General features: G+C 33.7%; 3 protein-coding genes and 1 non-coding gene across 5 annotated transcripts; 1 reads left to right on the forward strand and 3 right to left on the reverse strand.

Annotated features, from left to right (window-relative positions):
* Nucleotides 1-533: 533 nt before the first annotated feature.
* On the reverse strand, nucleotides 534-9,932 carry LOC147401202 (NADH dehydrogenase ubiquinone complex I, assembly factor-like protein (DUF185)). Of its 2 annotated transcripts, none has more exons than XM_086442386.1 (10): nucleotides 9,646-9,932; nucleotides 9,486-9,547; nucleotides 9,247-9,390; nucleotides 8,607-8,717; nucleotides 8,246-8,450; nucleotides 5,382-5,440; nucleotides 4,083-4,135; nucleotides 3,751-3,973; nucleotides 1,243-1,351; nucleotides 534-1,071 (listed from the first exon to the last, which is right to left on the reverse strand). In XM_086442386.1, the coding sequence occupies exons 1-10, from the start codon at nucleotides 9,869-9,871 to the stop codon at nucleotides 905-907; spliced, it is 1,359 nt and encodes a 452-aa protein (XP_086298512.1). In that variant the 5' UTR covers nucleotides 9,872-9,932; the 3' UTR covers nucleotides 534-904. The 2 variants fall into 2 exon arrangements, with proteins under 2 accessions (XP_086298512.1, XP_086298511.1); XM_086442385.1 differs by having other exon boundaries at nucleotides 534-1,167; nucleotides 9,646-9,931.
* An 85-nt stretch (nucleotides 9,933-10,017) lies between these two features.
* Nucleotides 10,018-10,090, forward strand: TRNAA-AGC (transfer RNA alanine (anticodon AGC)). Its single transcript has one exon. It is a non-coding gene; the product is annotated as a tRNA-Ala (tRNA).
* A 2,340-nt stretch (nucleotides 10,091-12,430) lies between these two features.
* LOC147401204 (transmembrane protein, putative (DUF1118)) lies at nucleotides 12,431-13,440 on the reverse strand. The gene is made up of 2 exons (XM_086442387.1): nucleotides 13,111-13,440; nucleotides 12,431-13,027 (listed from the first exon to the last, which is right to left on the reverse strand). Exons 1-2 carry the CDS (start codon nucleotides 13,423-13,425, stop codon nucleotides 12,584-12,586), a joined length of 759 nt encoding a protein of 252 aa, XP_086298513.1. The 5' UTR covers nucleotides 13,426-13,440; the 3' UTR covers nucleotides 12,431-12,583.
* Nucleotides 13,441-20,071: 6,631 nt separating this feature from the next.
* LOC147401205 (glyoxal oxidase-related protein) lies at nucleotides 20,072-21,897 on the reverse strand. Its single transcript, XM_086442388.1, has one exon. The coding sequence runs from the start codon at nucleotides 21,865-21,867 to the stop codon at nucleotides 20,161-20,163; it is 1,707 nt and encodes a 568-aa protein (XP_086298514.1). The 5' UTR covers nucleotides 21,868-21,897; the 3' UTR covers nucleotides 20,072-20,160.
* Nucleotides 21,898-26,286: the final 4,389 nt, after the last annotated feature.

The following is a 26,286-nucleotide window of genomic DNA, read 5'->3' on the forward strand; positions in this document are numbered from 1 at the left end:
ATTTCGTGTATGTAAACTTTGAAATGCAATTTTTTAGAACAAATAATTGTAAATTTTATATTTTTTAAGATGCCACTTAGCTATATATAAGTCATTATCACTACTAGATTATCTAATATTAATGAGGAATGAGCCAACCTGACTTGGGTTGGGCATTTCATGCCCAAGGTCGGGTTGGGTGCGGGCACAAGTTGGTGTTTGTCAAGTGTGGGTTAGGCATGAATTGATCCAAAACCGACCCAATCTGTCCCAGTTGCAGCCCTAATTGTACCATTTTTCATTGGCATCATCATTGACATCCATACCATGAAAGCAGCTAACATTCTCAATTAATTTGCAAATCAATTCAAATTTTGGGTCTTGTGCCTCATCTTGTACTAATCATTCTCTTACAAAAATTCTTGGTTGGGATTTCTTTTTCTAGTTTTCTTTGATGGTTTTTATCTCATGAGTGAATTTAAAAATCTTTTCAGATCAGTACCGTACACAAACAAACGTAAGCACACTTAGATGAACACCCATTACAAATGCAATGAAAAGAAAGTAACAAAAATAAATATATTTATCAGGTGTTGATACAAATAGTTCCCAACTAAAGAAGCAATCTCAGTAAGATCGTGAAGCCTCTAAATAGCAACACGACGGACCTTACACCAACAAAATTTCAACTCCCACACAAACTGGCATTTCCTTGGAAAATGGTCTAGAAAATAGATGCAATCTGGCTTCCTAGAAGTTGGTATAACTCAGAACTGGAATCGAACCCCCTCTAATGATGCCGCGGAAAAACTGAACAAAGTTTTTCTACTCTCTGTGAGATGATTCACTTTAGCCTGCACTCTGAATATGTATTTTGCATAAATTTTCGGATTCAATAGTGCCAGATATCTTACTAGCCCAAACTTCATTGAAATGAAACTGGAATGCCTTGCTTCTTGTTTACAATTGCCATAGCCAAGTATCGGTTACCCATTCCAATGGGTGTTTGATCTTCGGGTCCCTCCCAAAATGGGGCTTCTCCATCTCCCACCAGTTGCCAGTATCCAGTCCTTAGAGACTCCACTTGCTCGTCTGTACAGTTCTCTAATAGAGCTTCAACTCGGAAGTTTATACCAAGCGAACCCAAAAATTGAGATTGAGAAATTGGGCCATATATGGAAACATTACCTGTATAAACGATAAAAATTTGAATCGTAAATCCTCAAAAATTCTTTTACAAATATCAACTACACGGATAAAGACCTGAAGCTTCTTCTGCAGAATGCCTGATGGATGCAAAATCAACGTAAGCACTAAGATCGGCCGAACCAGGATTATCTAATATGTCCACAAATTTGTGCTTTCGAATAGCCTGCACGCAAGCAACGTTGGTTGGAGAATATGAAAATGATTTATTTCAAAGTTCCACAAATAAACAGTAGTAAGGCACACTGAAACAAAAGTTTAATAAAACATAGTAGATCATTGAGCTGGCCTAAAATCAAAAGCTCCTTTTTCATGTCTATGATTCTGATATGAAATGAAGTTCCAGCTAAATTTCAGATCAAGCATGAAATCTTAGATATAGAGATTTGGCAGTTTATAATATTGCCTAGAGGTAAGATGATTACCTTGAAACCTACATTGGCTGCCAAGCCTCTAATAATCTAAGCCACATATTTCCATCTTTCTCCTAAAATCCGAGGTCCCAACAAACTTCCTCTTGTTGAACACTAGACGACTCTACTAAAGCATACTTTTTTAATGATATAAAATAAAGAATTGTGAATTGGTCCTTCAAAGGAGACTTGCCACACCACAGAACACAGATCCTCCAAAAAGGGAAATCTGCTCCCTTCACCTACTTTGAAGGCAATCCTCCTTCAAAAATTTGGAAGAATCTTAAGTACCCCTTTTTAAACTCCACAAGCATATGTTGTCCTGGAAGACCCACCCACTCTCCCAACACAGAACGCCATAATTGAAAGCATTAACTTATATCAGTGCTTGTATAGTGTATTCATTCGAGCTAATGTGGTATCCCTCCCATTAGCTATTTTGTATGGAGGCTTCTTTGTATACTGGCTTCGGTCCACTTTCTTCTTCTTAATGTACACTTCTCATTAGTTACAAGAAGGCAATAAAAATGGTTTCACTTCATAACCCTTCACTCGGTATCCCAAGAACATGGTCTTATACAATTGTCAGGCTGGACAACACCAGCTGTGTAAATCCCAATAGTGTGGCTATAAAACTCATTAGGTTTCATTATTTCACAAAATTGATTTTACACGATAACAAGACCGGCCAATACCAATTCCATCATTGAAGGCATTAACTTCTCAGTGCTTGATAACTCACTAGGTTTCATAATTGCTCTAGAATCTAGATGGTTTTACACCACAGTGAGATAGGCCAACACCGGATGCCTAAATTCCAATATTATGGCTTTACAACTCCTAAGTCATCAGGGTATGGGAGACAAGCATTCTTTACATAGGGACCATTTCTAATCTATTTTCTCTATCTTTGCTCCATTTCAGTATAGTGTGGGTTAACTTAACTTTCTAATAAGAGGCATAAAGATGTGTTCATCAACTCGATATCACACATTGATTCCTGACCATAAGTTTTAGGCTTGTCTGTGACATGATTGGAAGCAACCAGTCAGTCTAAAAAACCGGACGAGGAATTCAAAGTCATAACAGAAAGTTGATGTTCAAGCCCACAGACATCAACAAAGTGACAATTATTGTTTACCAAGGAAAATAATTCATGATAAAGACAAGATACACTTTGACTAGGCAAAACTGTGCTCAAATGAAGTAAAATATAATATTTCATGAGTAGTTTTTTTGTTTTTGTTTGTTTGTTTGTTTGTTTGTTTGTTTTTCAAACTAACAATCTCTCTTCCAGTCAAGGCAGGCATAGTTTCATGATGGTGAGATGGTGCTGCTTTAGGCATAACTTAATATTCTACAACAAGCATTCGTTTTCTTTTCTTTTTTTGATAGGTAAGCTGAACTTGAACCCACGAAGTTCAGATAGCACTTATTTACCATTTCATTATGGCATTTCCCCCATGAATCGCGATCTAGCATGGATGAGAAGAAATACCACCCATGCATGCAACTGAAAGATTACTGTATAATTGTGAATTTATGTTTTGTTTGTATAAATTGTGAATATCGATTACTGTCTTGTAGTCCATATCAGGATTATCAGGTAAATTATGTCATTAGTACTCATGAAATGTTTCGTAGCAAACTTTCTCATTATATAATGGATTATGGAAGATTTAAGCATTTTATTTTATTTTTAATTACTCAATATTATTTAATATTTCCCTTAATTCGCAAAGAGGAATATTTATGAAACTTACAATCTAATGATTTGAATATTGACTAGAATTTTAGTCCCACCCCTTATAATTTCCCAATCTGTTTTGACTTTGACAACATAACTTAGAATAATACTTTGGTCTGGGGACAGAATACTTGTAAATGGAGAATCTTGATACCATAGACCTCTTTTAATAAATTGGTGAATTCTAATCCTTTGAATGTAGAAATTTTCAGCAACTAAATGAAGAAGAAAAGAATCAATGCCCCAAAAACTATAAGCATAGCAGTAGAAAAAAAAATTGGACAACCCATCATACACATCATCAATCAATTAGAAAAATAGTCAAAATTAATTTTTTAATTTTTAATTTTCTTTTTTAAATGAAAAATTGTGCATGTTTCAAGGGGAAGGCAAGAGTTCTCACACCTGCAGACTATCTGAAACTATTCCATTCAGGCCATAATCAATTATAAGAGCCCCGCCACCATCAGAACCTATTCTCTTAGCAATTGCATGAGTCAATTCAGTTGCCTTTGGGCAAACCTCAATGTGATCAAGCTTAGTGATTTCTTCCTTTGCAGCCCACTTGCACCGTTCTATCAAATAAAGAGTTGCAGGTGTAGGTTGTGGAGATAGAACAAAACGAAACCTAACCAACATAAATAAGAAAGAAAAAAACACTTTACTTTCTTTCTGGAACCTGCAGATATGTACACAAGATGCTATAATTTAAACAGAGTATATTCCCAAACCCTTACGATGAATCATCTGCCACATCAACCATCTTCTCACACCAACCACGAGAAGTCCTCTGCAGACAGTATGAAATTAGGAAGGAAAAAAAAGTGAATTACAGATTTGCTCAAACTCATTTACTTTGAGTTTCAAAGAAATGCCATACATCCAGGTACTGAATTTTTTTATTATTTATAATTACCTTGAGATGCTCTAGTATCTAACTCTTAGAAATGGAAATTAACAATATTGTCATTTAGATAATTGATTTCAGATTTTCAAAGAACCTATGAATACAGTATACATAGGTACTCCATGCGTATATTTTATTAAGAACTTAATCAAATACCCCTTCAAGTATATCAATGGAGCCATCTTTTGAAAGAAATGAAAAGAAAAAAAAAAAAAAAAACCTCTTTTGAAAGAATCTCAGACAACCTTACGGGTCCATCAAAGGACTCAACAAGTTTGGAGATTCCATATATCTATAATCTCATGGATGGAAATATAAAAGGTTCTCCCCTTATAATACAAAGAGTGATACATACAGAGCCAAATTTTATGTTATTGAAACTTGAATGTGAGTTCATATTTGCTTTCACTACCTCCATCCACATTCTTTTGGGGGTGTTCTCTTGCTCTTTTAGGCCTCCAACTTGAATATTTCTTCTAACTGGGGCTGTAATCAGCCTTCACTGAACATGCCCCAATCATCTCAGTCAACTTTGTCTTGGTTTATCCCCTATTGGAGCTACTTATAAATTTTTCCCGAATATATTTGTTTCTAATTTTATATTTCCTAGTCTCTACACTGATCCATCGCAATATCCTCATCACTGCTGTGCTCAATTTATTTTTTTTGAAAAGACCGCGCTCAATTTATTAACATGACACAAGAATGAAGCAATATTATAAGACAAATTATTAAGTGAGAATTTATCTTATTCTTTATAAAAGAGTAACATAACCCAAACTTTTCCAAAACAGAAATCCAACAAACGCATGAAGGTCCTATTTATATTCATTTGATGAGGTAAATTCAATCATTTTATAAGAATAATCAAACAACTAAAATTTCAACAGTTTCAAAAGATATGCTATGACAGGCACACTGTGGATAAATATCATTGCTATCATCCTTACCTCTTAATAACAACCTGAAATTTACTTTTCAAAAAAAAAAAAAAACAACCTGAAATTTGAAACCAAATATATTCCCGTAAATATAAATCTTAACAAGGAGAGAGTCCATTTAAAATATATCAGAAACAGGGATCACTTAATAAGAAACCTCCTTGTGACAAAAGTAATAGGAAACCAACCTGAAATTGATGAACTGGCAGAGCATCATAAAATTCATGGGCAATGATGATGGTTGGAACTGAAAGAAAAAGAAAAGCAAAACCATGTGTCAAGTGGAGAAACAAATCAATATTTTCAATGCAATCTAAGAAAAAAACTCACGAGTTCACAACAATATCCAGTCAATTTAAAATGAGAGTAACACCTCCATTATATGACATGCCATCCTTTCTTTCCTTCTCATTTATCACAATTTAAAATGGCCATTGAGCCATCAACATTAAGTAGAAGACTCAGAACTTCTTGCAAAGCAAAAAAACATGCTTCAGAGTTTAAGGTTTCATGAACTTGATAACAAAAGGAAATGACTGAACAAGTGAAAGAGTAAATGAGCATATAGTCGGGTGAAAGAGTGCTGGGATTGGGAAATATAGTAAGACTAGGAAAGTAACCGGGAAGTGTCATTATTTGGTAAATATTGCTAATCAAGATTCAGGAAAATAAAGACTTGTTAGCAAAGTTACTAACTAATAGACTAGCAGTTAGTTATAGAGAAAATCAACATCGCAGAACCTTTCTTGTATAAAACTTACAATAGAAAACAAACACATAAATGGCAGCTCAGCTGGTGGTCAGTTTAATTTGGCAGCAAACATTAAGTGAACCATCCCACTATTACAAAATTGAGAAGAAGAAAAAAATAATCAGGCAAACAAGAAAATAATTTAATATTATGTGAAGAACTTTATGTGCTTGCTTCCTCACTAAGACGACTTCTACTCATGTTGTCTATAAAAACTTGGAAGAATGCTATTCAAGTTTGGATTACTCCAAAAAAAAATGCATGAATAAAGGTCCCACAACTCAGTAAAGATCACTTCATCACTTCAAATATAACAATTTGCAACTGAAATATACCTCAGTGCCAATGATGTAGCCAAGCATCTCACTGACATGATACCAAACTACAAATCCAAAGCTTTGACCCTGATTTCTATATTACAAAATTCACATGGTATGGTGGCCAAAACCTTTTTTTTTTCTTCATTCCCAATGGAGCTGATAATTGTTTGTATTAGCAAACTTTAAAACCCAGTAAATAAATCACTTTTATGATCATGTTAAAGGACAATAATATTAAAAAGGGGCAGCAGGAAAGAGGCCAAGAATACAAATAAAAGGGAATTCTGTGAGAGAATCTCACTACAAGTCTACAACTCCCAAGGGGAAACGTAACCAGATCACTTATTCCTGTTCCCAGTAAGATATTCTTTTACGACTACAAGTCAAGCATGCTCATTCAATTGGCAGTGCCATAGACATCATGATGACAACTGAATAATATCACATGGCATAAGTACCAACATGAATATCTTGAAATTTAATGCATTAGCACAAGATTGAAGTACTTTGAAAAACTATACAAGGTCTGTATGGTTCACAGTTAGTCATTTATACTTGAGTTTCCATTGCACCACAAACTGTAGTCAAATTTCACAAGCATCCAAATCTAAGTTACATACCTATATGGTACACTGAATACGAATGATGAAGAGTTCATCGTCAGGCACATTAAAATTCACTATTTGGGTTAGTTCTCTTTATTCTTGTTCTTGCTTTTTTCTGGTCAAAGTGGAGTGAATCACCATTGAGCATGAGCAAGAGAGGACAAGTTTCAATAGTTTAAAGTTTTCTTCAAGTGAGGTGCTGATCCTCATTCACCAATGCAGTCAGACCATAGTAACAAAAAACGGTGTTTTTTTTTTTTTTTTTTTTTGAAAGGGCATTTTTTTATAATTAAAAAAAAAAAAGTGTCTAGTACCTCTAATGATTAAAACGATAGAAAAAAAAAAGAAAAAAGAAAAAAAACACTACTTTTGAAAAAAGTCTCATTTATATATATATATATATATAAAGTCACGTTTTTTTTTTAAACGCGTATTTTTTATGTTTTAATTCAAAAAAAAAAAAAAAAAACTGAACACTTTCTTTTTTAATGTTTGTTACATAATAGAATTCGGTGATTCATATATGTAAAAATATGGGATTTGATGCTAATATCTTGATTTTTCATTTTTTTTTTTTCAATAGTGTATTATTTTGAACAAAAGATGTTGATGAGTAAACTTTTTTTTGGCATCCTAACATGTTTAATTATGTTCGAGAACATGTTACATTGGAAATATAGAATAAATTAAAATAAATTAGATATATACATTTTTCATAATTTTCAATATATATTTGTTATCTTTTATTTTTCATCGTTTTTTTTTTCATTTCTTTCTCCTATTTTCCCATTTTTTTCGAAGTTTTCCCTTGCCGTTTTAAACCCGTACTCCGACTTTGTGACTATGAGTCAGACTAGGATCTTGAGATACCATCAAATGACAAAACACTTGTATTGGGTTCTAGTCCAGCTTACCCACTAATAAAATGTTTTGTATCTCAGTTTGACTTCTCCATGCATTACAATAGCATTCACATATTGTAACGGTATATCACTCTGATGTCTCAGCTGAAGAATCCACTAAGCAGCTATGGATGGATCCAAACTAACTAATCACAGGTATAGTAAAAATCATGGAACTTAAAAGGTTACTATGACCCTCATACCCACACAACTGATAAAGATTCTTGAACTTTCCATAAAACATCTATATGAGTCTTTCTAATACAGACTACCCTCCTATGCCCAAGAATGATCCTTAGGAAATATATACATAATTACAAATGAATATAGCCGTTACATAGATATGGATGTAAAGAAAGGTAGATAGAGATATTGAAAGATTAAAAAAATCATTATAATCAAACAAAATAAAAATGATACATTTCAATGCACAAGAGAAAAAAAAAACGCAGAAGTTTAGGAAGAACTCCATACATCCAGATGGAACCTGTTCCAGCATGGCATGCCAAGATACTGGAGATCCTGTCAACATGCTAATAGTCCTTTTATCACCATTGCTTTCTACTATATCTTCATCTGCACACTTCAATCTAGAGTACTGAAGTTTTTGCAGTGCGGGACTACATTCTACCATGTGTATATGCAACGACTTTGTAAACTTTCCAAATTTCGATGTACCCTACAAGAAAGACCCACACCTTGTAATTTGAAACTGGACAGGTAAACTTAACAAGGGGAAAATAAATATCTATGCATTCCATTGCTTTGTATTATTAACAGGAACATACAAATCCTAAACAAAGATCGATAATACATGAAAATTGAGGCGCCTTACACGGAGAAGATCAGCCATGAGGGTTCCTCTTCCAGGACCAAGTTCAATCAGGTTCACTTTTTCTGGTTGTCCCATTTGCTCCCATAGACACATAGTCCAAACACCAACCATCTAAAGGAATATTGTCAATATGAATAAAACCACATTCGCTTTGTACGAAATCTTGAACGGGTGCATGTGAAAGGTAACAAAAGTTCAAGCATATTAGCACTGAGATTAAATAAAGTTGAGAGAAGATATGGTTCAATATGAAGTTAAATGGAGAAATAGAATTCAAGTTGCCGACCCCGGCATAAGATGTAGGTGATGATTTCGATGATCAACGAGCAATAATTTTGTTTGAAACGGCCAACTCTGGATTCTAATTGGAACTATATTGAATGTTTAACAACTACAATTTGGATTCAATGTGTTTAGGAGACCCAAAATTGTACCCCACCACACTTACAAAATGACCCAAGATTATTGTTTTATTCATTTTTAAGTAAAAAAGTCTCACTTGTTTGGTCTTGTAGTCATCTGAAATATCCCCAATGTTACTCAATGATGCTTATATTTTCCGCTAATTTCGACTAATAAAATGTTCAGAGTAGATAGAAGAAATGCAAAGCCACCCATTAAGTCTAAAATTTAAATTTACCTCTCCAAACATCTGGCTAACTTCAGGAGAAGTAATGAAATCTCCCTCTAACCCAAATACATCTCGATTGATGTAAAACCCAGCTTTAGGATTCGTCAAAACCTCCTCCATATACTCTGCAACGGAGATTGGTCCACCACGAAACTGAGAAACCAGCAACACAAAATAGAGGGGGGAAAAATCAAACACAGTCCAATTTCCAAACAATAACAGAAACAAAATAATTAGTTCAATCTGACCTTGATTATGCCCCTTAAATGTTTAATGAGCTCGGAATCAGAAGATGGTTCATGAGAATGCTCTGCAAATAAGAAATTAGTGAGAAAAAATAAAAATCAAATCTTTTGCTATATCGAAATCAATGAGAAAAGTGGATTGGAGTGAAAGTATGATAAAAACCTGAAGGATTGAATAATCCGGAGCGATCGATGGAGATTTTGGAAGAAGGATGAAGGGTTTCAGTGGTTTGGTTTGAATTGTCGAGGTGGTTGTCTTGGAGAGGAGGAGAATGGTTTTGGGATTGGGACGAAGAAGAAGAGAAGTCTCTGTTGAAGGATTGAATCGAAGGAATGGTTCGGCGAACTCCATTAGAGATCAGTGGAGAAAGTAGGAACCTTTTCAGCATTTCTCTCTTGTGTTCTACGTCCTTCGTGAATCGTAAGTCGTGACTTCCTCTGTGTAGTGTGAACCATTGGGATTAACTGAAACCAAGGCTTAACAAGTTAAAAATTATAATAATAATATTAATCATGTTAGGTGCTTTTCAAAAATGGGGATGTAGCTCAGATGGTAGAGCGCTCGCTTAGCATGCGAGAGGTACGGGGATCGATACCCCGCATCTCCATTTAATAGTTTTTTGTTCGCTAAATTATACTTTCACTTACATTTCGACAATTGCATTTACATCCACTAAATTATTCTTTCACCCCTATGATTTGGCGTAATTTTATGTTGATCCCCTAACATTTTGACAATTGCATCTACATCCTCTAAATTATACTTACACCCCTATGATTTGGCATAATTCTATGTTGATCCCTTAACATTTCGACAATTGCACTTACATCCCTTACTGTTAGGGGTGGCAATGGATCAAGTCGAGTCATCTTCGTGTTGAGATAACGATATTATGAAAATTTATCAAACCTAAATCCAACTCATTTATTAATCGTGTTACAAACCTAAACCAAAACCCAACTCATATATAATTTATTTAATAAAATTATAATTTTTATTAAAAAAATAAGTTTCATTTCCACCATTAAAAGTAAAAAATATCATTATTAAAAATAAAGTTACACAACTGTAAACTAAATTTAATAGTGAAAAGTAATTTTTTTTTTTCTTCTAAATTTAAAGTTTCTAGAATTTTTTTCCTTTACAACTATATGACATCAGATCATGTTTTTGGACACTATAAGGTAATGTGGTCAGAAAACTTTTTTTAATAACTTAGTAAGGAAAGTATTTTTCAATAACTAAGCAAAGTGCATTTCATTATCACATGAGACATAATAGCCCTACTTAGTAAGATTTTAAATTTACGGAGGGTCATTTTGCCAATATTAGGATTCAAACACTACATTACTTTAGATTAAAAAAAATATATACAAATATAAATAAACAACTTAATAAGAAAAGTGATTTTTCTTTCCAAAACTCATACTTAACCATTTATTAATTTAAAAATATCTCAAAACACCTTTTTCTATTTTATAAAATTTGATATTAAAAAAAATATAATATGAAAAAGTTCTAAGAAATTCTAGAAAAAATGAATAATTTAAATAATTGTTGATTTATTTAAAAATTACACATTAACAATAAAATAATTAAACATATCTAAACGGGTTAGGCAGATTGATGTCCAAAACCCAAATCCAACCAATTTAATAATCATGTTAGATGGGTTGATATTATTATGATCCAAACCTAATTAGACTTGATCGAAACCCACTAATTTCAAGTTGTGTTGAGATTGCCATCCCTTCCTCATAGGCTAACAATGAAATAGCATCTAAAATAATACATTTCGTTTGCAAATGTAGAGAAAAAGAAAAAGAGAGCATTTGATTATTTAAATTTAAATTAGAATAGAATCATCTTGTTCTTAGTAAATCTCTTTGAGTTCTTCACTTTTTATCCATTGTTTAAAGAGCAAGTTTTGGTTCTTGCACTCTCTCTCTCCATAGAAATAATGTTAAAAGAGTCTTGATTGTCTAACTCTCCTTTGACATACTCCCATCTACTCTCTTGACGTAGCATGTGAATAGAACCATAGATTTTTCCTTGGAATAACAATTGTACATATTTATAAGAATGTATAGTTGTGTATCCCAAGAAAAAAATCTATGATTATATACACATGCCACTTCAGGAAAGTAGAGGAGGAATCAGCTTATCATTATTCACATTTAAATGCATTCTACTAATACTACCTTAGAATAGAATCATTAATGCATTGGAAATACTCTATCGATCTCGCAAGCATCCTCACATCTCTTCCACCCTCAATCAAAAGAGAGCTTAATAACAAAAAGGAGAGAAATTTCTACCTAAATGAGATTGTGAGATTAAAGGAAGAAAAGAAAAATGGAACCATGGAAGAACTACAATGAAAAGGATATCATGGCAACAAAAGTCATGATCTAAGACAACTTCTAGAATATGATATATAGAAATTCCTTGTAACCTAAGATAGGTTTTTCCTTCGGATCTATTTTACCAAATTTATTCCTATTGGAGCAAATTTTGACCCAGCATGAAACCATCATATTGTTCGTTCTAACTTCATGGAATACAACGTTGGGCAAGCAAATTGTGAAAGATACAACGTATTTTTTTAGAAAAATTCCAATTATATCTCTCCATCTTCCTTCTTCTTTCTCGTGGATGTATAAAGAGATGCAATTTGTATTCAACTCTTACGATTTTTTAATGTTACAGCTGTATTTGTAACTTGCATGCTTGAATTATACTCGTGTGCACAAGTAAATTGAACTACCGAACAAATCAAATTCATTCTAGAATGGCAAATTGAGAATCACAAATCCAACAAACTTGCAGACAATTGTTTGCGCATAAATATCTTAAAATTAGGGTTTGGATGATTAAAAGTGTATGTTGTTTGAGCTATTTTTGAAAGCTTTGGTGGGTAGGTTAGAAAAAATACATTATTTCAAAGTTAGTCGACACAAAAAAAAACTTATATTAATCAAAATCCTATCAACACATATATTACTCGAAACAGACAAAATGTGGTCTTATAATAAACGACTAGTACTTGTAAACTTTCCATCCAAACACACACACACACACACGTGTGTGGCTGTGTGCCCTAATCCGCCTCTTGCAACCCATCCAACACGACCGAGCCAACCAACAACCCAGCCGCGCCAGCACCAAGCGCACCAGCAATCGTTGCCTGCACCACCACAAGAGCGACTGAGTCATCAGGAATCAAAACGATAGCAGCGATCGCAGCCACGAACAGTGGTAGCGACGCCGAAGCCATGGCCGCAGGAGAGACACTAGCCACCTTTTCAAGCAAACTCAGCAACCCTAGTTCTTCAGCTTTAGAGAAAACCCCTAATTTCTCTATAGAAGACAGAGTAAACCCTAATTTCTCTGCTTTAGATAACAGTCCAGCTTTCTCTACGTTACTGAGAACTTTCTTCTTCTCCAATTCCTTAAAAACATCGAATTCGACATCTTCGCTTCCTTCTACGAAGATTCCCGCCCCGTACCATTGTTTCTTCCATTTAGGGTTATATTTGTTAACCTGAAAAAACAAGAAAAAAAATCTAAACTTTAGTCTGATTTGAATCAAAGGAGTTACAGAGATCGAAATTGGGGGATTACTACCTTTTTCTGTGGTGCCATGGCGACAATTGTTAGGGCTTTTTTGGCTGGAGAAATGCGAGAGAGTTGGGAATTAAAAGTAGAGAGAGTGGGTTCGAATTTTCGAAGATAAGCAGCCGGACCTGATGCTGCTATCGCCATTGATGAAAGTTTAGAGCTTTTTTCTCTGTTTGTTTTTCTCCTCTTCTGTTGTAAGCAATGGATTTGAACTGCCACGTGGAATTTTCTCAATGAGGTCGAATTATTACAGCCAATCAAATGCTCTTGAGGCCTATCCATGCTACCATGCACAAGTGTCTTGAACTCCTCGCAAGCCATAGAAAGGCTTGTGAACAGCCCTAGGACTGCTTTTTTCTCAATGTAAACAAGGGATTTGGAACAACTAGGGTTAGATAGGAAATGGTCCATCACCTTCCATCAATCAAATCTTTGATCTCAATCATATGTGATTCATCTTCCTGGATTAGGGCTCGAAGATTCCACGATTTGATGTCCTATTTGAACCACTAATGTACACCTTTCGAGATGGTCCCCACTCGTTTAGTAAAGTAGATAGTATAAAATTGAATATGAAAGAGTATTGTCAATAAAAATAAAAAATACATCATGTCTATACTCGTATCTCGAGAATGGTCTATTTCTTATTCTTTGCAAAAAGTCTTAAATCTAAGAAGATTCCTATGTCAAGACCCTTCAATATTCAAGTTACTAAGAATCAAGAAAGGTTGAGTAAGACCACGAGTCAAAAAGTTTTTTTATTTGTGTGTTGATTTATTTGTTTAGGAAAATGTTAGAATGACACAGGGTATTTATTGTGATTCTCACAAGTCTGACTTGGGATGTGCAAATAACCATAGATATGTTTTTTCACAACACGAGTAGAGAGTCATCTTTATATATGCATCTCCACGTCAGAATTGTGAGAATCACAATAAATCATGTGTCACCCTAGCACTTCTCAGTTGTGTATAGACTTCGTCCTTTTCACATTAATAACTTCTTTCTCAAAGATCTTGCAGATACTTTGATATTTTATTTGATAAATATAAAAGAATTAGGATTTTTTTTCTTTATCTTATCGATTTCATAATGAGTCATAATTCTTTCTTACATTGGTCTATTCCTAAGTTGATTTGAGAATTTATATTTATGTAGAATTATAATGATTCTAGGAAATCATTTTTTTGATGTTCGCTGTGATTCTTTTGTTCCTTTCCTTAGTGAATTAGCTATTCAGTCGTGGTCAATCGAGTGTTCTAAGTTCCACCAAGGTCACTTAGATTGAGTCCTCTCAACTAGTCGAGTGAACTGATACGTGGCTGCCTCGACTAAATAACACGCTTGTCAAGTGGGCTTATTGACTTTAAGGAAGAGACCCATGTCTCTCCTTAGTCAACCTTACTTTGCTTTTTGCAGTCATGTGGATGCGTTTTACTAGTCTATGTCATAAAACGTAATTACACACCCACAAGCATGATTTCTTGTTTGTTCTCATGGACTATTCCATTTTGTAGGGAAGGGATGGGGGGATTCGAATGTTACATGGGATAAATTTGTTTACGCAATTCATTGAAAATCTAACGATGAATCCCAGAGCATTGAGGAACTGTTTCACTAATTTCTGAAAGAAAATATTACATAAAACCCAAAGTCTAATCCAGAAATTGTAACTGTCCAATCCATAATAATGCAAATAAGGTGACTACTCCATTAATTAAGAATCTTTACATTTGAACATTCTTTTCCTAATCAGATAAGCTTATACCTTAATTATATTTGTCTCACATGGCACTATAGACAAATATAATCCAGATCTCAAGATTCATGCCTAGATTGCATCTCGGACATGTGATAGCTAGTTTCTTGGCATAAATACTTGGATAGGCTCTAGCATTGAGATACATGTTGAAAAAATCGTATGGAATTGAATCAACGTTTTCTTTAACCTTTATTTGCTTCATTTCGGAATTGAATCAAGAATGTAAAAAGAGTTTTAACAAACACATTCCAGGATACCGTCCAATCTTTCTATTATCTCTCATTGTTTTTGCACTAATAAAAAAAAATTATGCCCAAGAAAAATAAAAATAGAGATTTGAAAATACAAGAAATCTGTAATATCAGTGTAGTAAAAAGGGTTCTCAAAAATTTGAATTTTATAGAATGATTGTATTACTTTGAATAGGCACCATGATTGTTGCTTCATTCTGTTTGACTCACAATCATACCTATTGACAAGTCATTGCACAGTCAAACTATGTTGATCCACTCCTCAATGGTCCTAAAACATCCTATGCCTAATATTGCAAAGTGCACCTCTAAAACATCCTAAATGTCCAACCACCCTTTCGCATGACACGCATGCGTGAGTTACCGCTATGCATATACAACAAAATCAATATATTAAAATAATTATTATTATAAGTAAGGAGTCATTTATAAACTTGCGGTGAGTCTTATTCATATTCCATGTTGGATTAAAAAAAAAATTATAACTCCATAATGCTAAAAGTTTTTAAAAGAAATTTGAATTTCCTTAAAAAAACATTTGAAATTTATTAAAGGACAAAAATAGTTTAAAAGTACAAATGCAACTACTTTTAAACAAATCTTTTGAAAATTCAAAATTTTAGAAATTTTAAAATAAATTATAAACACATAATTTATTTTTAAATTATAAATTTTATAAATTAAAAAAATCCTAACAATAGGCACTTTTGAGTGTCATGCATCCGATCTAGATGATGTATTATGTTATCGTCCTGCATCTTTCATTTCAAAAAAAATAATAATAAATAAATAAATAGTTTTGTCCGTTCTGAATCATAACTAATATTTCATTTGTAATAATAAAAAAAAGAACTATTTTTTTATTATTGCAAGATATCCTCACACCCTTTAGGATGGGATTAGTCCCTACGATCCCACGCCTTAATCCCACTAAAGTTTTCCAACATATACCATCAGAAGGCTACCTAATTTGAACATATGGCCAAAGATAGCAAAATCATTTTGCAAGTTCTACTTCTAATCCAACCCCTTGGAGGCTAGAGCTTGTTTATATTACAGATGCACACTAAGAAAGACTCACCTTTTTGAAGTCTCGAGGTTTAGATCTCGAGTTGTTTATATTAAAGACGCACACTAAGAAAGACTCTCCTATTTAATGGATATATTGCACTAACTGTTGCTGCTTGACAATGCTGCTCCTTTGGTTTAACAATGAGTTAGGCTCTCGTAACCTTATCAAGGCTTGTTGGACCTCATTGTTACCATGCAGGCAGTAATACCTCAACTATCTACTGTGCATAATCTTGATTATATGTTTTTTTTTAAAAAATATATTTGAGCAAAAACTTTGAGAATGGTTGGTCATTGAACTCCCAAATTTAAAATTAAAATTTAATGATGAAAATTATCTTATCGTAAAAATAATTTTATATATATATATATATATATATATATATATATATGTGTGTGTGTGTGTGTGTGTGTGTGCTCTACGTCCTTGTACTATAGGATAATGATTTTGGATGCAAATAAATTAGTTATGAAGCTTATCTTTTTTAGCGTAATAACTAAAATGATTCAAAAAAAAAAAAAAAATACAGATGCTCAAATATACTCACTTGTGTAGTAGTGTACATGGAACTAATGCTTTTTTCCTTGTGTATCTCGAGAAAAAATATATGATTTATTATAAACTACCAAGCAAGTGTTTTTTCAGTTAGTTTAGAACGTAAACTGGCTCAAAAAAGAAAAAAAACCCTCCAATACACTCAACTAGTGTGGAATGAGCACATAACTATAGATTTCTTCCTTTCAAATACATAAGGAAAAAAATCTATGGTTTTGTGCACGTTGCATGTCAATTGAGTGTCTTTTTTAGTCATTTTAGCATAGCTCGTTTTTTAATGAGCCGCTAAATGACTAAAAAAAAAACACTCAATTGACATGAAATGTACATAGAACCATAGATTTTTTTCTTGAGATACACAAGAAAAAATTTATGTTTATGGGCACATTCCATGTAATTGGGTGTGTTTGAGTGTCCAGTTTTGTAGTCAATTTAGTATTATTCTTTTTTCATGTCGTAAGTTTTGTCCAAGAGACCATATCTTTAATTCATTATTTTCAATATTTTCAGCTCACCCAAAAATCCATCTCGTTCTTGAGGTCTGAATGATGAAGTTGGAGAAGAATTTTCAGGTTGAAGATGAGAGTAGGAGATTATATTTTCTACTTTCTTGAAAATCCATCTTCGTTGATGGGGCTAGTAGGTTGAAGTAGGTAGAATTTTCAGGTTCAAGATGAAGGTAAAAGATATCGTCTTCTAAATCCCCAATATCCTTCTCATTCTTTGATTCTAGACATTGAAGTAGATAGAAATTTCAAATTGAAGAAGACCGCTTTTGACAATAAAATCAAGGTATTTTATGTTGGAGGTTGAAAACGAAGGCGTATAAGTCATTTACTTCAATGTATGAAAGAACAACAAGGGCGGTATGTCATTAGTTTGAAAATATAAGGGGTATTTCTAATATTGACCAAAATGAAGGGGTTTCATGTAAATCACCCCTTCTTTTTTTTTTTTTAATAGTCATGAAGAGGCACGTAGTGAGCAAAAAATCACACTACCATGTGCTATGAGCAAGTTAGCTCAGAGCAAGGTATTAAATTTTGATTTCGATATCTATTTCAATTAGTCTGGAAATGAAAATATTTCGTGGAAATATTGTGATTAGTGTGGAAATGAATACAATATTTGCAAATGACAAACATATTGAAGAAATTTTAATTGTTCATATGGGAAATAATAAAATAAGCATTAAAACATTCTTCTACACATACACACATGTATTGAAAAGCTGGCAGAGGAAGAATAATAACGGTACATTAACTACATACAACTTAATATGTAAGACACTAAAATTAAGTATTGCATTCATGTGTTATTATATATTTTTAATTTTTTGAATAAGAATAACTAAATTGCTAATGGATCCAACTAATTAAAACACGATCGATTGTATGCATGCTTATATAAACGTATTAATATGCTTAGAATACATTAAAATAATATATAATAGATAACTAACTAATCCTAATTCATTTATACTAACAGATGAATGTCATATGCAATTTTTTATTATTACTATATAATTTACAAGTTCTTTCTCAAAGCAATTAAAAACTTTTTCAAAACATAATATTTCGGTCAAAATTTATCATTCATTAAAATATTTTCACCGAAATATTGCATTTTATACCTAAAATTTGTTCATGTCAATCGAAATTCACTATTCATCAAAATATTTTAAGAAATGAACAATGATTTTCACCGAAATATATACACAAAAAAAAAAAAAATGTGAGTTAAATTTTGTATTGGAACTTGTGGAAATAAAAATATTTCGAGAAAATATGTTGATATTTAATACTATACTCATAGCCTAACAACTGTTTGACATGTGGCGTGAATGACATCAACCATGAGAGAGAAATATTCTCTCTCTTGCCCATAGTGAAAAAAAGAAAAAAAATTTATTTGATTATCTTATGACATTCAAAAACATGATATGATGCAATAGGGTTGTAGATGACAAAATTATATAAATTCTACAAAATAGTTATTTTTCACTGTTGAATTTTACTTTTAAATTTAGGTGTGTGGTAGCTGTCTATTTTTAACACTTATAATCAAATTCAAATATATATATATATATATATATTTATTTGAATATAAATATTTTCTTGAAATCTACGAGGCTGTGTTATCTTTAGATTGTCAATACGATAATAAATGTGGGCTTAGGATACTTTTTAAGATTTGAATTCTTTAAAAAATTAATTTGTGATTAAGTGGGCACATGTGTGGGTAAGAGAGGGAGAACTTTCTCCCTACTAGTAATGTTATTCACACATGTCAAATGGTTGTTTGGTTGTGAGCAAATAATCACTCCATGTGGCATTACTAAAACTTAGAAAACTTGTCGACGCAGCTTAAGGGTATGTTTGATTGCACATGGAAATAGGGTAGAAAAGTAATTTTCATGTAAAATGACATTTTTCATGTGTTTCATTGCACATGAAAATGAAAATTCATTTTCCACCTCAATCAAAAAGTCTATCAAATCATGGATCTCACTTTTTCATTCATATGGGTGGAAAAGTGAAATCTACTCATATTTTCCATCCTTAATTCTTTCACGTTCATATCTTATTCTTCCCTAACACTATCGTCACACTAACCTCACCGTTGTTACCGTCGCCGTCGTCATCATCTCCGATTACATTCTCTCTCTCTCTTCTTCTTCTTCTCCTTCTCCATCCCTCACCTCCGCCACCACCACCACGTTCTCTCATCATCTTCTTCATCACTTATCTCCATCAACGCCGTTACCACCACCACATTCTCCCCCTTCCTCTTCTTTCTCATCTTCTTCTTCCTCTCCCCTTCCTCTCATCTTCTTTCTCCTCCTCTTCCTCCTCCTCTCCTTCTTCTTTTTTCTTATATAATTTTTTCCATAAGTTTATCCAAATAAAATCAAACAATAGAATTTGATTTTTCAACTCTACATATTTTTCATCACAATTTTTTCATGAATTTTCAATTTCATGGAAAATCACTTTTCATGCATTTAAACATACCCTTAAGTGAAAAACAAGAGACTCTATTACCACACCAACTTTTGCTAACACCACACTAATTCACACCCAAATAGCTTAAGAATTAGCAGACGTGTTGGGGTGGCACTAGTAAAAGTTAGTGTGGCAATAGAAGTTCTAAAAAACAATGCTGTTTCAGAAAAATTGAAAACATTGAAGATGCTATTTATTTGAGAGCCAGAGAACATATCGATCAAATTGTGGTCCATAATTTTTGATTGATGTACATAAACTGTACCGTTTTGCAGTTGGGCCCACCATCATGATTCATGACAGACCAAAGAATCATCAAATCTGACCAAATCTGATATAAATCAATTACTTCCAACAATAATCAATTCCATACAAATACATACAACCATGGTATTACCATAGCTACGACCATCACTCGATCTTCACCCATACACCACGACTTGGAATGCCAACGTGGACAAGAAACAACAAATAATATCCAGGTGGCGCGATTGCAGCTGTTGTGGGCCCAATCACACTAACCTCATACGATGACGTGGACATCTGTAGAAAGCTTACTACTTTTAACAACAATAATCTCTGATTCATTGCGAACGAATGTGTAGTAAACGAAGGAGCCAGTAGCGTAACGGATATCCCTTGTTCCGGATGATAAGCCGATACGAAAAGCGTTACAGTAAACAATTGCCGATACGATAATAAATTCCCGCTTACTGATACGATCGTAGGGCGGATATCCGTGTACTGTGGGCCCAAGTAATGAGGAGAGAACGATTCCAAACTCAACTCAGTTGGGTAAAGTACGTTAGCGAAGTTATACAAACGGTGAGGATTACTGCCTCCCACTAAAATGCGCCCATCGGATAGCACAATCGCAGCTGAATGGTACAGTCTCGGAATCTGTGACGGGTTCAGAACATTGAATCTTTGGGTCGGGTCGGGTTCATAAGTCCGATAAAGAACCGGATTCAAAACAGGGTTCATCGCATACTCCCAACCCGCCGTACCATTTCCTGCACCATTGATGATGATCACATCTCCAGTTGGAAGAAGCAGCATGTCGGACATGACCCGACCCATTGGCATCTTTTCGATGACCCATTTGGGTTTCGGATCATTTACTTTGAGGCGACCACAGGTGTTCGATGCACCCAAGAAGATACCATGCCCCGCTTGATAAAATGCGCCGGGTGGCGCACCACCACAAACCATCACCTCCGATTTCGGCGTCTCAGTTTCATTCCCGTCGGCGAGATTAAGCGGTAACAACACTGATGATCCGGTACTCGGATAATTCCTCTTATCGAAGCCAGGAAACGCAGGAAACTCTCTCAGAACACGATTTCCGACGTAATCGAGTAAGATCGAACGTCTGTTAGCGAAGATGAAGAGATTTCCGTCTGGTAATAGATGCAAGAACGGATAAAGATTGTTCTCATCGTTATAATCTCTGGTGTCTTTCAAGAAATTAAGATAAAAAATCGAAGAAGAAGAGTCGCTAATCGAATTTCTGGGAAAAAATTCGTAATTAAAGGCTCTCCGACCACCAACAACGATGACCCGACCGTCTGGAAGAATCTGATTACTGGAGTACCATCGCCGGACAGAAAGATACTCCGGCAACTCAGTCCAATCACATTGGTCATCATCACTGCAAGGTGCTAATGTGCGCACGACGCGATCTCCGTCATTGTAACCACCTGTTTGAACGAGTGTCCCATTGGGGAGTACAGATCCCGAGGAACACCACGTGTCGGTTTGCACCATGAGCGGTCGGACAGTGTTGGATGCGACATCGTATAGTAAAGAGTGTGCAGTGCAGTCGGTTTTGAGTGCAATGTCGTTAGGATCGATGCGACAACGTGCGAAAGGGAGAGAGATGTTTGATGGACCGAAATCTGTACGGTCGAAGATGACGACTTTGTCGTTGTGGAGGAGCTGCATGTGCATGGCTGAGAGGCCAATGCTGGATTGAAGAACAACCCATTCTCCGCCGGTGTTTGACGACACTACGGAAGTTGGTACCGGTATCTGACCCACATCTTGGGATTTGACGAGGAGAAAGAGAAGTGAGAGGAGGAATAAAAAATAGGAGAGTGGGTTCTTTACAGTGGCCATTCGTGAGATGAGATTTTGTTCTTGTTTGTATATAAGACTCAAAGTCAGCAAGAGACGTTGACGTGACGTGAGTATAAGAGTTTAAGGTCCAGAAATAGGAGAGAAAAATTGAAATTACGAAAAAGGTCATTGTGAGTGGGATTTGGTAAAGGTCATTTAAAGTTTTTATAGATACCCCCACCACACTTTCCTTGCTAGCTTTGGTAAGATTTAAGGCCGTACTAAGGGTCGTTTTACTCAAATGGATTACCACGTCATAATCCAACACCACTTAGATTAAAAAATTAATAAAAATAAAAATAAATAAATAAATATTTATTTTTAAACTTAATTCAAGATTTTGAAAACGGCGGCTATAGATTTTTCTCTTAACTCTTAGATTTAAAATTAAAATTTTAAGTGAAAAATATATATATATATATAGATATATATATATATATATATATATATATATATATATATATATATTATATATATATATATATATATATATATATATATATATATATATTTTGAATATCTTTTTCCCAAAGGCCCATTGTAAGCGTGAATACTTACTTTGTGAGTTTAGGGGAACTAAAAAAAAACAAAAATCAACCAACTTGAATTATGAAAAATTATGAAAAAGGGTTGTGGTGGGGTTTCCTAAGTTAAGGAAACGGTGCTTAGAGTTTTAGACATGCCCTGCACGTTTAAGTCAACATTGGAGATGTAAAACATGGCTTTTGACCTTGGTCTTCTTTGAAAGACTAATATAAACGACTTAAATACCCTCAACTTTATCACCTAGTTGAAACCCACTTGATTTTATACTCTGATCGGTCATCTTTTAACTTAGTGTGATGTTTTTAACTCTTATATTCATCGTTAGGATTCTTTCTTCGAACCTCAAGAACAAGTTAGGAATATCGGAGAAGTAGAAGGAAGGCTTTTCATATTAAAACAAATCAAGGATTTTTATAAGATATTGAAAGGTTAAAATCGATTGGTCTTAGATGTTATAACAATTTGAAAATAACAATTTTTTCAGATAGATTTAATCTTAATAACAAACATCAAGAACAAGATAAAATTTTGAGAGAGATCTTAAATTCAAACCCCAATGTTGGACTAGTATGTGTGGTTTACGGGATATTACATGTACTCTGGAGATTTGAACGAGATATGATACCCTAAGAGGTTAGTTGCCTCATCGTCCTTGCTAGTCGAACCTACGAGTCAGAATACCCCTATCCCCTATCATAAAATATATAGAAAATCTTACATGTTGATTACGTTAAAAATATATCATCCTAAAGGTTAATAGCTTGAAGATGATAGAGTTGGGAGGAAAATCAAGTGTTCTTACTAGAGGTTGAAAATAAGGGCATTTAAACCCTTCCGACCTAGATAAAGGGGAGATGTCATCCGTTTGATAACAAGGGGTATCTCTAACATTGATAAAAGTGGAGGGGGCATGTCAAAATTACCCTTTAAGAAATTAGGGTTCATGTAATTTTTATCATTGATGAGGACCTTATTAAAGGAAAGACAGTCATGAGTTATGATGGTAGTTTTCTTGGTGTGCGTGGTTATGAGAGTGTGAATTGGTACATGTTCGTTATCGTTTTCTTGGTGGGACCACAAAGGGTTGGAACTAATTAAGGGAGTTAATGCTCTACAACCTTCACACTTTCCCCAAATTTAATTGGGCCCTTGTACTCCTTCTTATTATATCTTGGTCCCAAACTTTGTTTTCTAATATTCAAAATACATTTATAAAAAAAAATATATATTTTCCAATAGAAAAACAATGGTTTGTATGGTCTAAATATCAATATATCCCTGGTTGGGACCCAAAAGGCCATGGATGTTTCTACACAAATTTTTTACACAATTAGGTAGGACGCATATAGGAATGATTTGAAGGTCCAAACTTGCTAATTGTGTTCATATAGTGATCACGGTACAAATCCCACCTTCAATTAATAATTATTGACCATTAATTTTGCTTGTATAGAAAAATAAATATACGGAGAATGCTAACGTCAAATGTTTCATATGGACTAATGCCTTCTCTACAACTATTATTTTCTTAAAATGTATTTATCATTTTTTTTTTCTTTTAGAGCATGAATTAAGTGTTAATATAAAAGTCATTTGGACCAACAAAGCAGTTCACATGGCCTAAATATGGACCTTAGTCAATGTTCTACATGGTCCCTTGGTCCATACAACCTTTTCCACACACACATATCCGGGTACACATATATCTACTCATATATGTACAACGTGTTTTGTCCTATGTGGGCTAAAAGTTTTAGATTAAGCTGATTTTTGGTGAGGATGATATCTATGATAAGGAGATTATCATCACAAAAAATCAGCTCAATCTAAAACTTCTAACCTCGTCAAAAGTGATTTACAAAAAATAGACGGTTCACGATTCTTCAACTCATAAATATAAGGTTAGAAGTTTTAGAATTAGCTGATTTTTTGTAAGAATGATCTCCTTGTCGTAAAGATCATCCTCACCAAAAATCATCTCAATCCAAAACTTTCAGCCTACATAGGACAAAACATATTGTAGATATATGTGTACACGAATCCTGACCCATATATATATAAGGGGGCACATCAAAAGTCAAAGAAATGGCCAACAACATACCGTCTATATGGGTTAGAAGTTTTGGAATGGGCTGATTTTTTTTTTGTGAGGATGATCTTGTCGCCATAGAGATCATCCTCACAAAAATTCAGTCAATTCCGAAACTTCTAACATCATCAAAAGTGTTGAAGAATCATCGATCGTCAATTTTTATCGTTAACTAATAAACTAATTTTGATGAGCTTAAAAGTTTTATAATGGACAAGATTATTATTGAAAAATGAATGTGGTGGAGAATGTTAAAGTCCCCATGAGGTCTTGAACATTAGCATTCCCCTATACTAAAGGAGTTTGCTCATGCCTACGACATGAGACTCCTCTTTTTGAGGTTAAGTAGGTATAAAAGGGAAGGTAATAAAGTTGGAGGAGTACTATTGAAAAAAAGGTAGTTGAATAAAGATAATAATATTGGAGAGGTATTCTTGGAAATGGAGGTAGAAGAAGAAGATAATAAAGTTGGAAGGGTATTTTGGAAAAGAAAAAATAGAGGATAGACGATAAAGTTAAAAATTGTCCACAAGATTCTTAGGGATATCAAATCCCAACCCCTTTTTATGTAGGGGAGAAAGGGGTGGAATCCATCGTTATGTTTTATTATATATCTATTGAAGACTAATTTTAATCATAAAGATGATATTCAACAGAGTTTTTGAGAAATTGATCAACAAGCAGTTGTTGTTAAAACTCGAACCATTCATTTGGTTTTCATTAATAGATGACCCAACCACGACTCCTAATTCATGCTTTTATAGGATCACAAATTTTAGACTTACCTTTTTGTTTTTTGGATAATTCTCATTATAATCATCCCTATACTCATCTCTATGCAGGGTTTCAAATCTTATCCCAAACCGAGATGACACGCCTGAGTCATCTCGTTATCATTCACTAAGGAGATTGAATTACAATGCTTATCAAGCTTCAAATCATTGTATGGGACAAGCAAGACGACTCAGATGATATTTTAACAATCTAGATCGAGAAAGTAAAACTTGGCCAAGCCAACCAGGATTTTGCATTTTTGATTGAAATAATTATTTTATTATGATTTAAATAAAAAAGATCTTGTTCGTATAATCTACCTTATTTTATAAAATGATATAAAAAGAATTATACTTGTTTTCCCTCTTCATACCTCGTCCAATATTTCAAATTTGAGGTTCAGATCCCAATACATCAGTGGAACAATGATGAGTTTTTGGTTGATCTCATCCTCACTGCAAGGAAGAGGATTTGTGATCCAACCCCGCAATACGACAAGGTGATCGACTCTGATCAATTATACATTTGAGATCTAATTTGAGGTGTTCTTAATGAATTTATAATTAAAACAAAAAAGATGAAAGAACAAAAGAAATTGAAGGAAGAGTAATAAATTAGAAGAGAATTGCAATATAACTTTAGAATTTCATTAAGAAAATAAAGAAGAACGAGAAAATTTATAGATTTTCGAAGCTCTATTAATGGAATTTTCTTATCTTTTTCTCCATTATTCTATTCTAAATATCTAAATCTACTTTCTCTTTCTTTCTTTCTGATTTTCTCCAAATCTCTTATTCTCTGATCTCTAACAATTATGGAAATAAATTATCTCCATAAATTATGCCAATTTTCTAAGATTTTTCTTCTATGTATAGAGAGAATATTATAATTATTCACCAACTCCCTCACTTACATTTTACAATTATTATATAGTACTCCATCTGTACTTCTACAATTACTACAACTTTCTCACTTCTTCTTTATAATTATGACAAAATAACTCTCTTTCA

Source organism: Akebia trifoliata, chromosome 5 (genome assembly GCF_017979445.1).
Source record: "Akebia trifoliata isolate Shusen 1 chromosome 5, ASM1797944v1, whole genome shotgun sequence".
NCBI classification, from domain to species: domain Eukaryota; kingdom Viridiplantae; phylum Streptophyta; class Magnoliopsida; order Ranunculales; family Lardizabalaceae; genus Akebia; species Akebia trifoliata.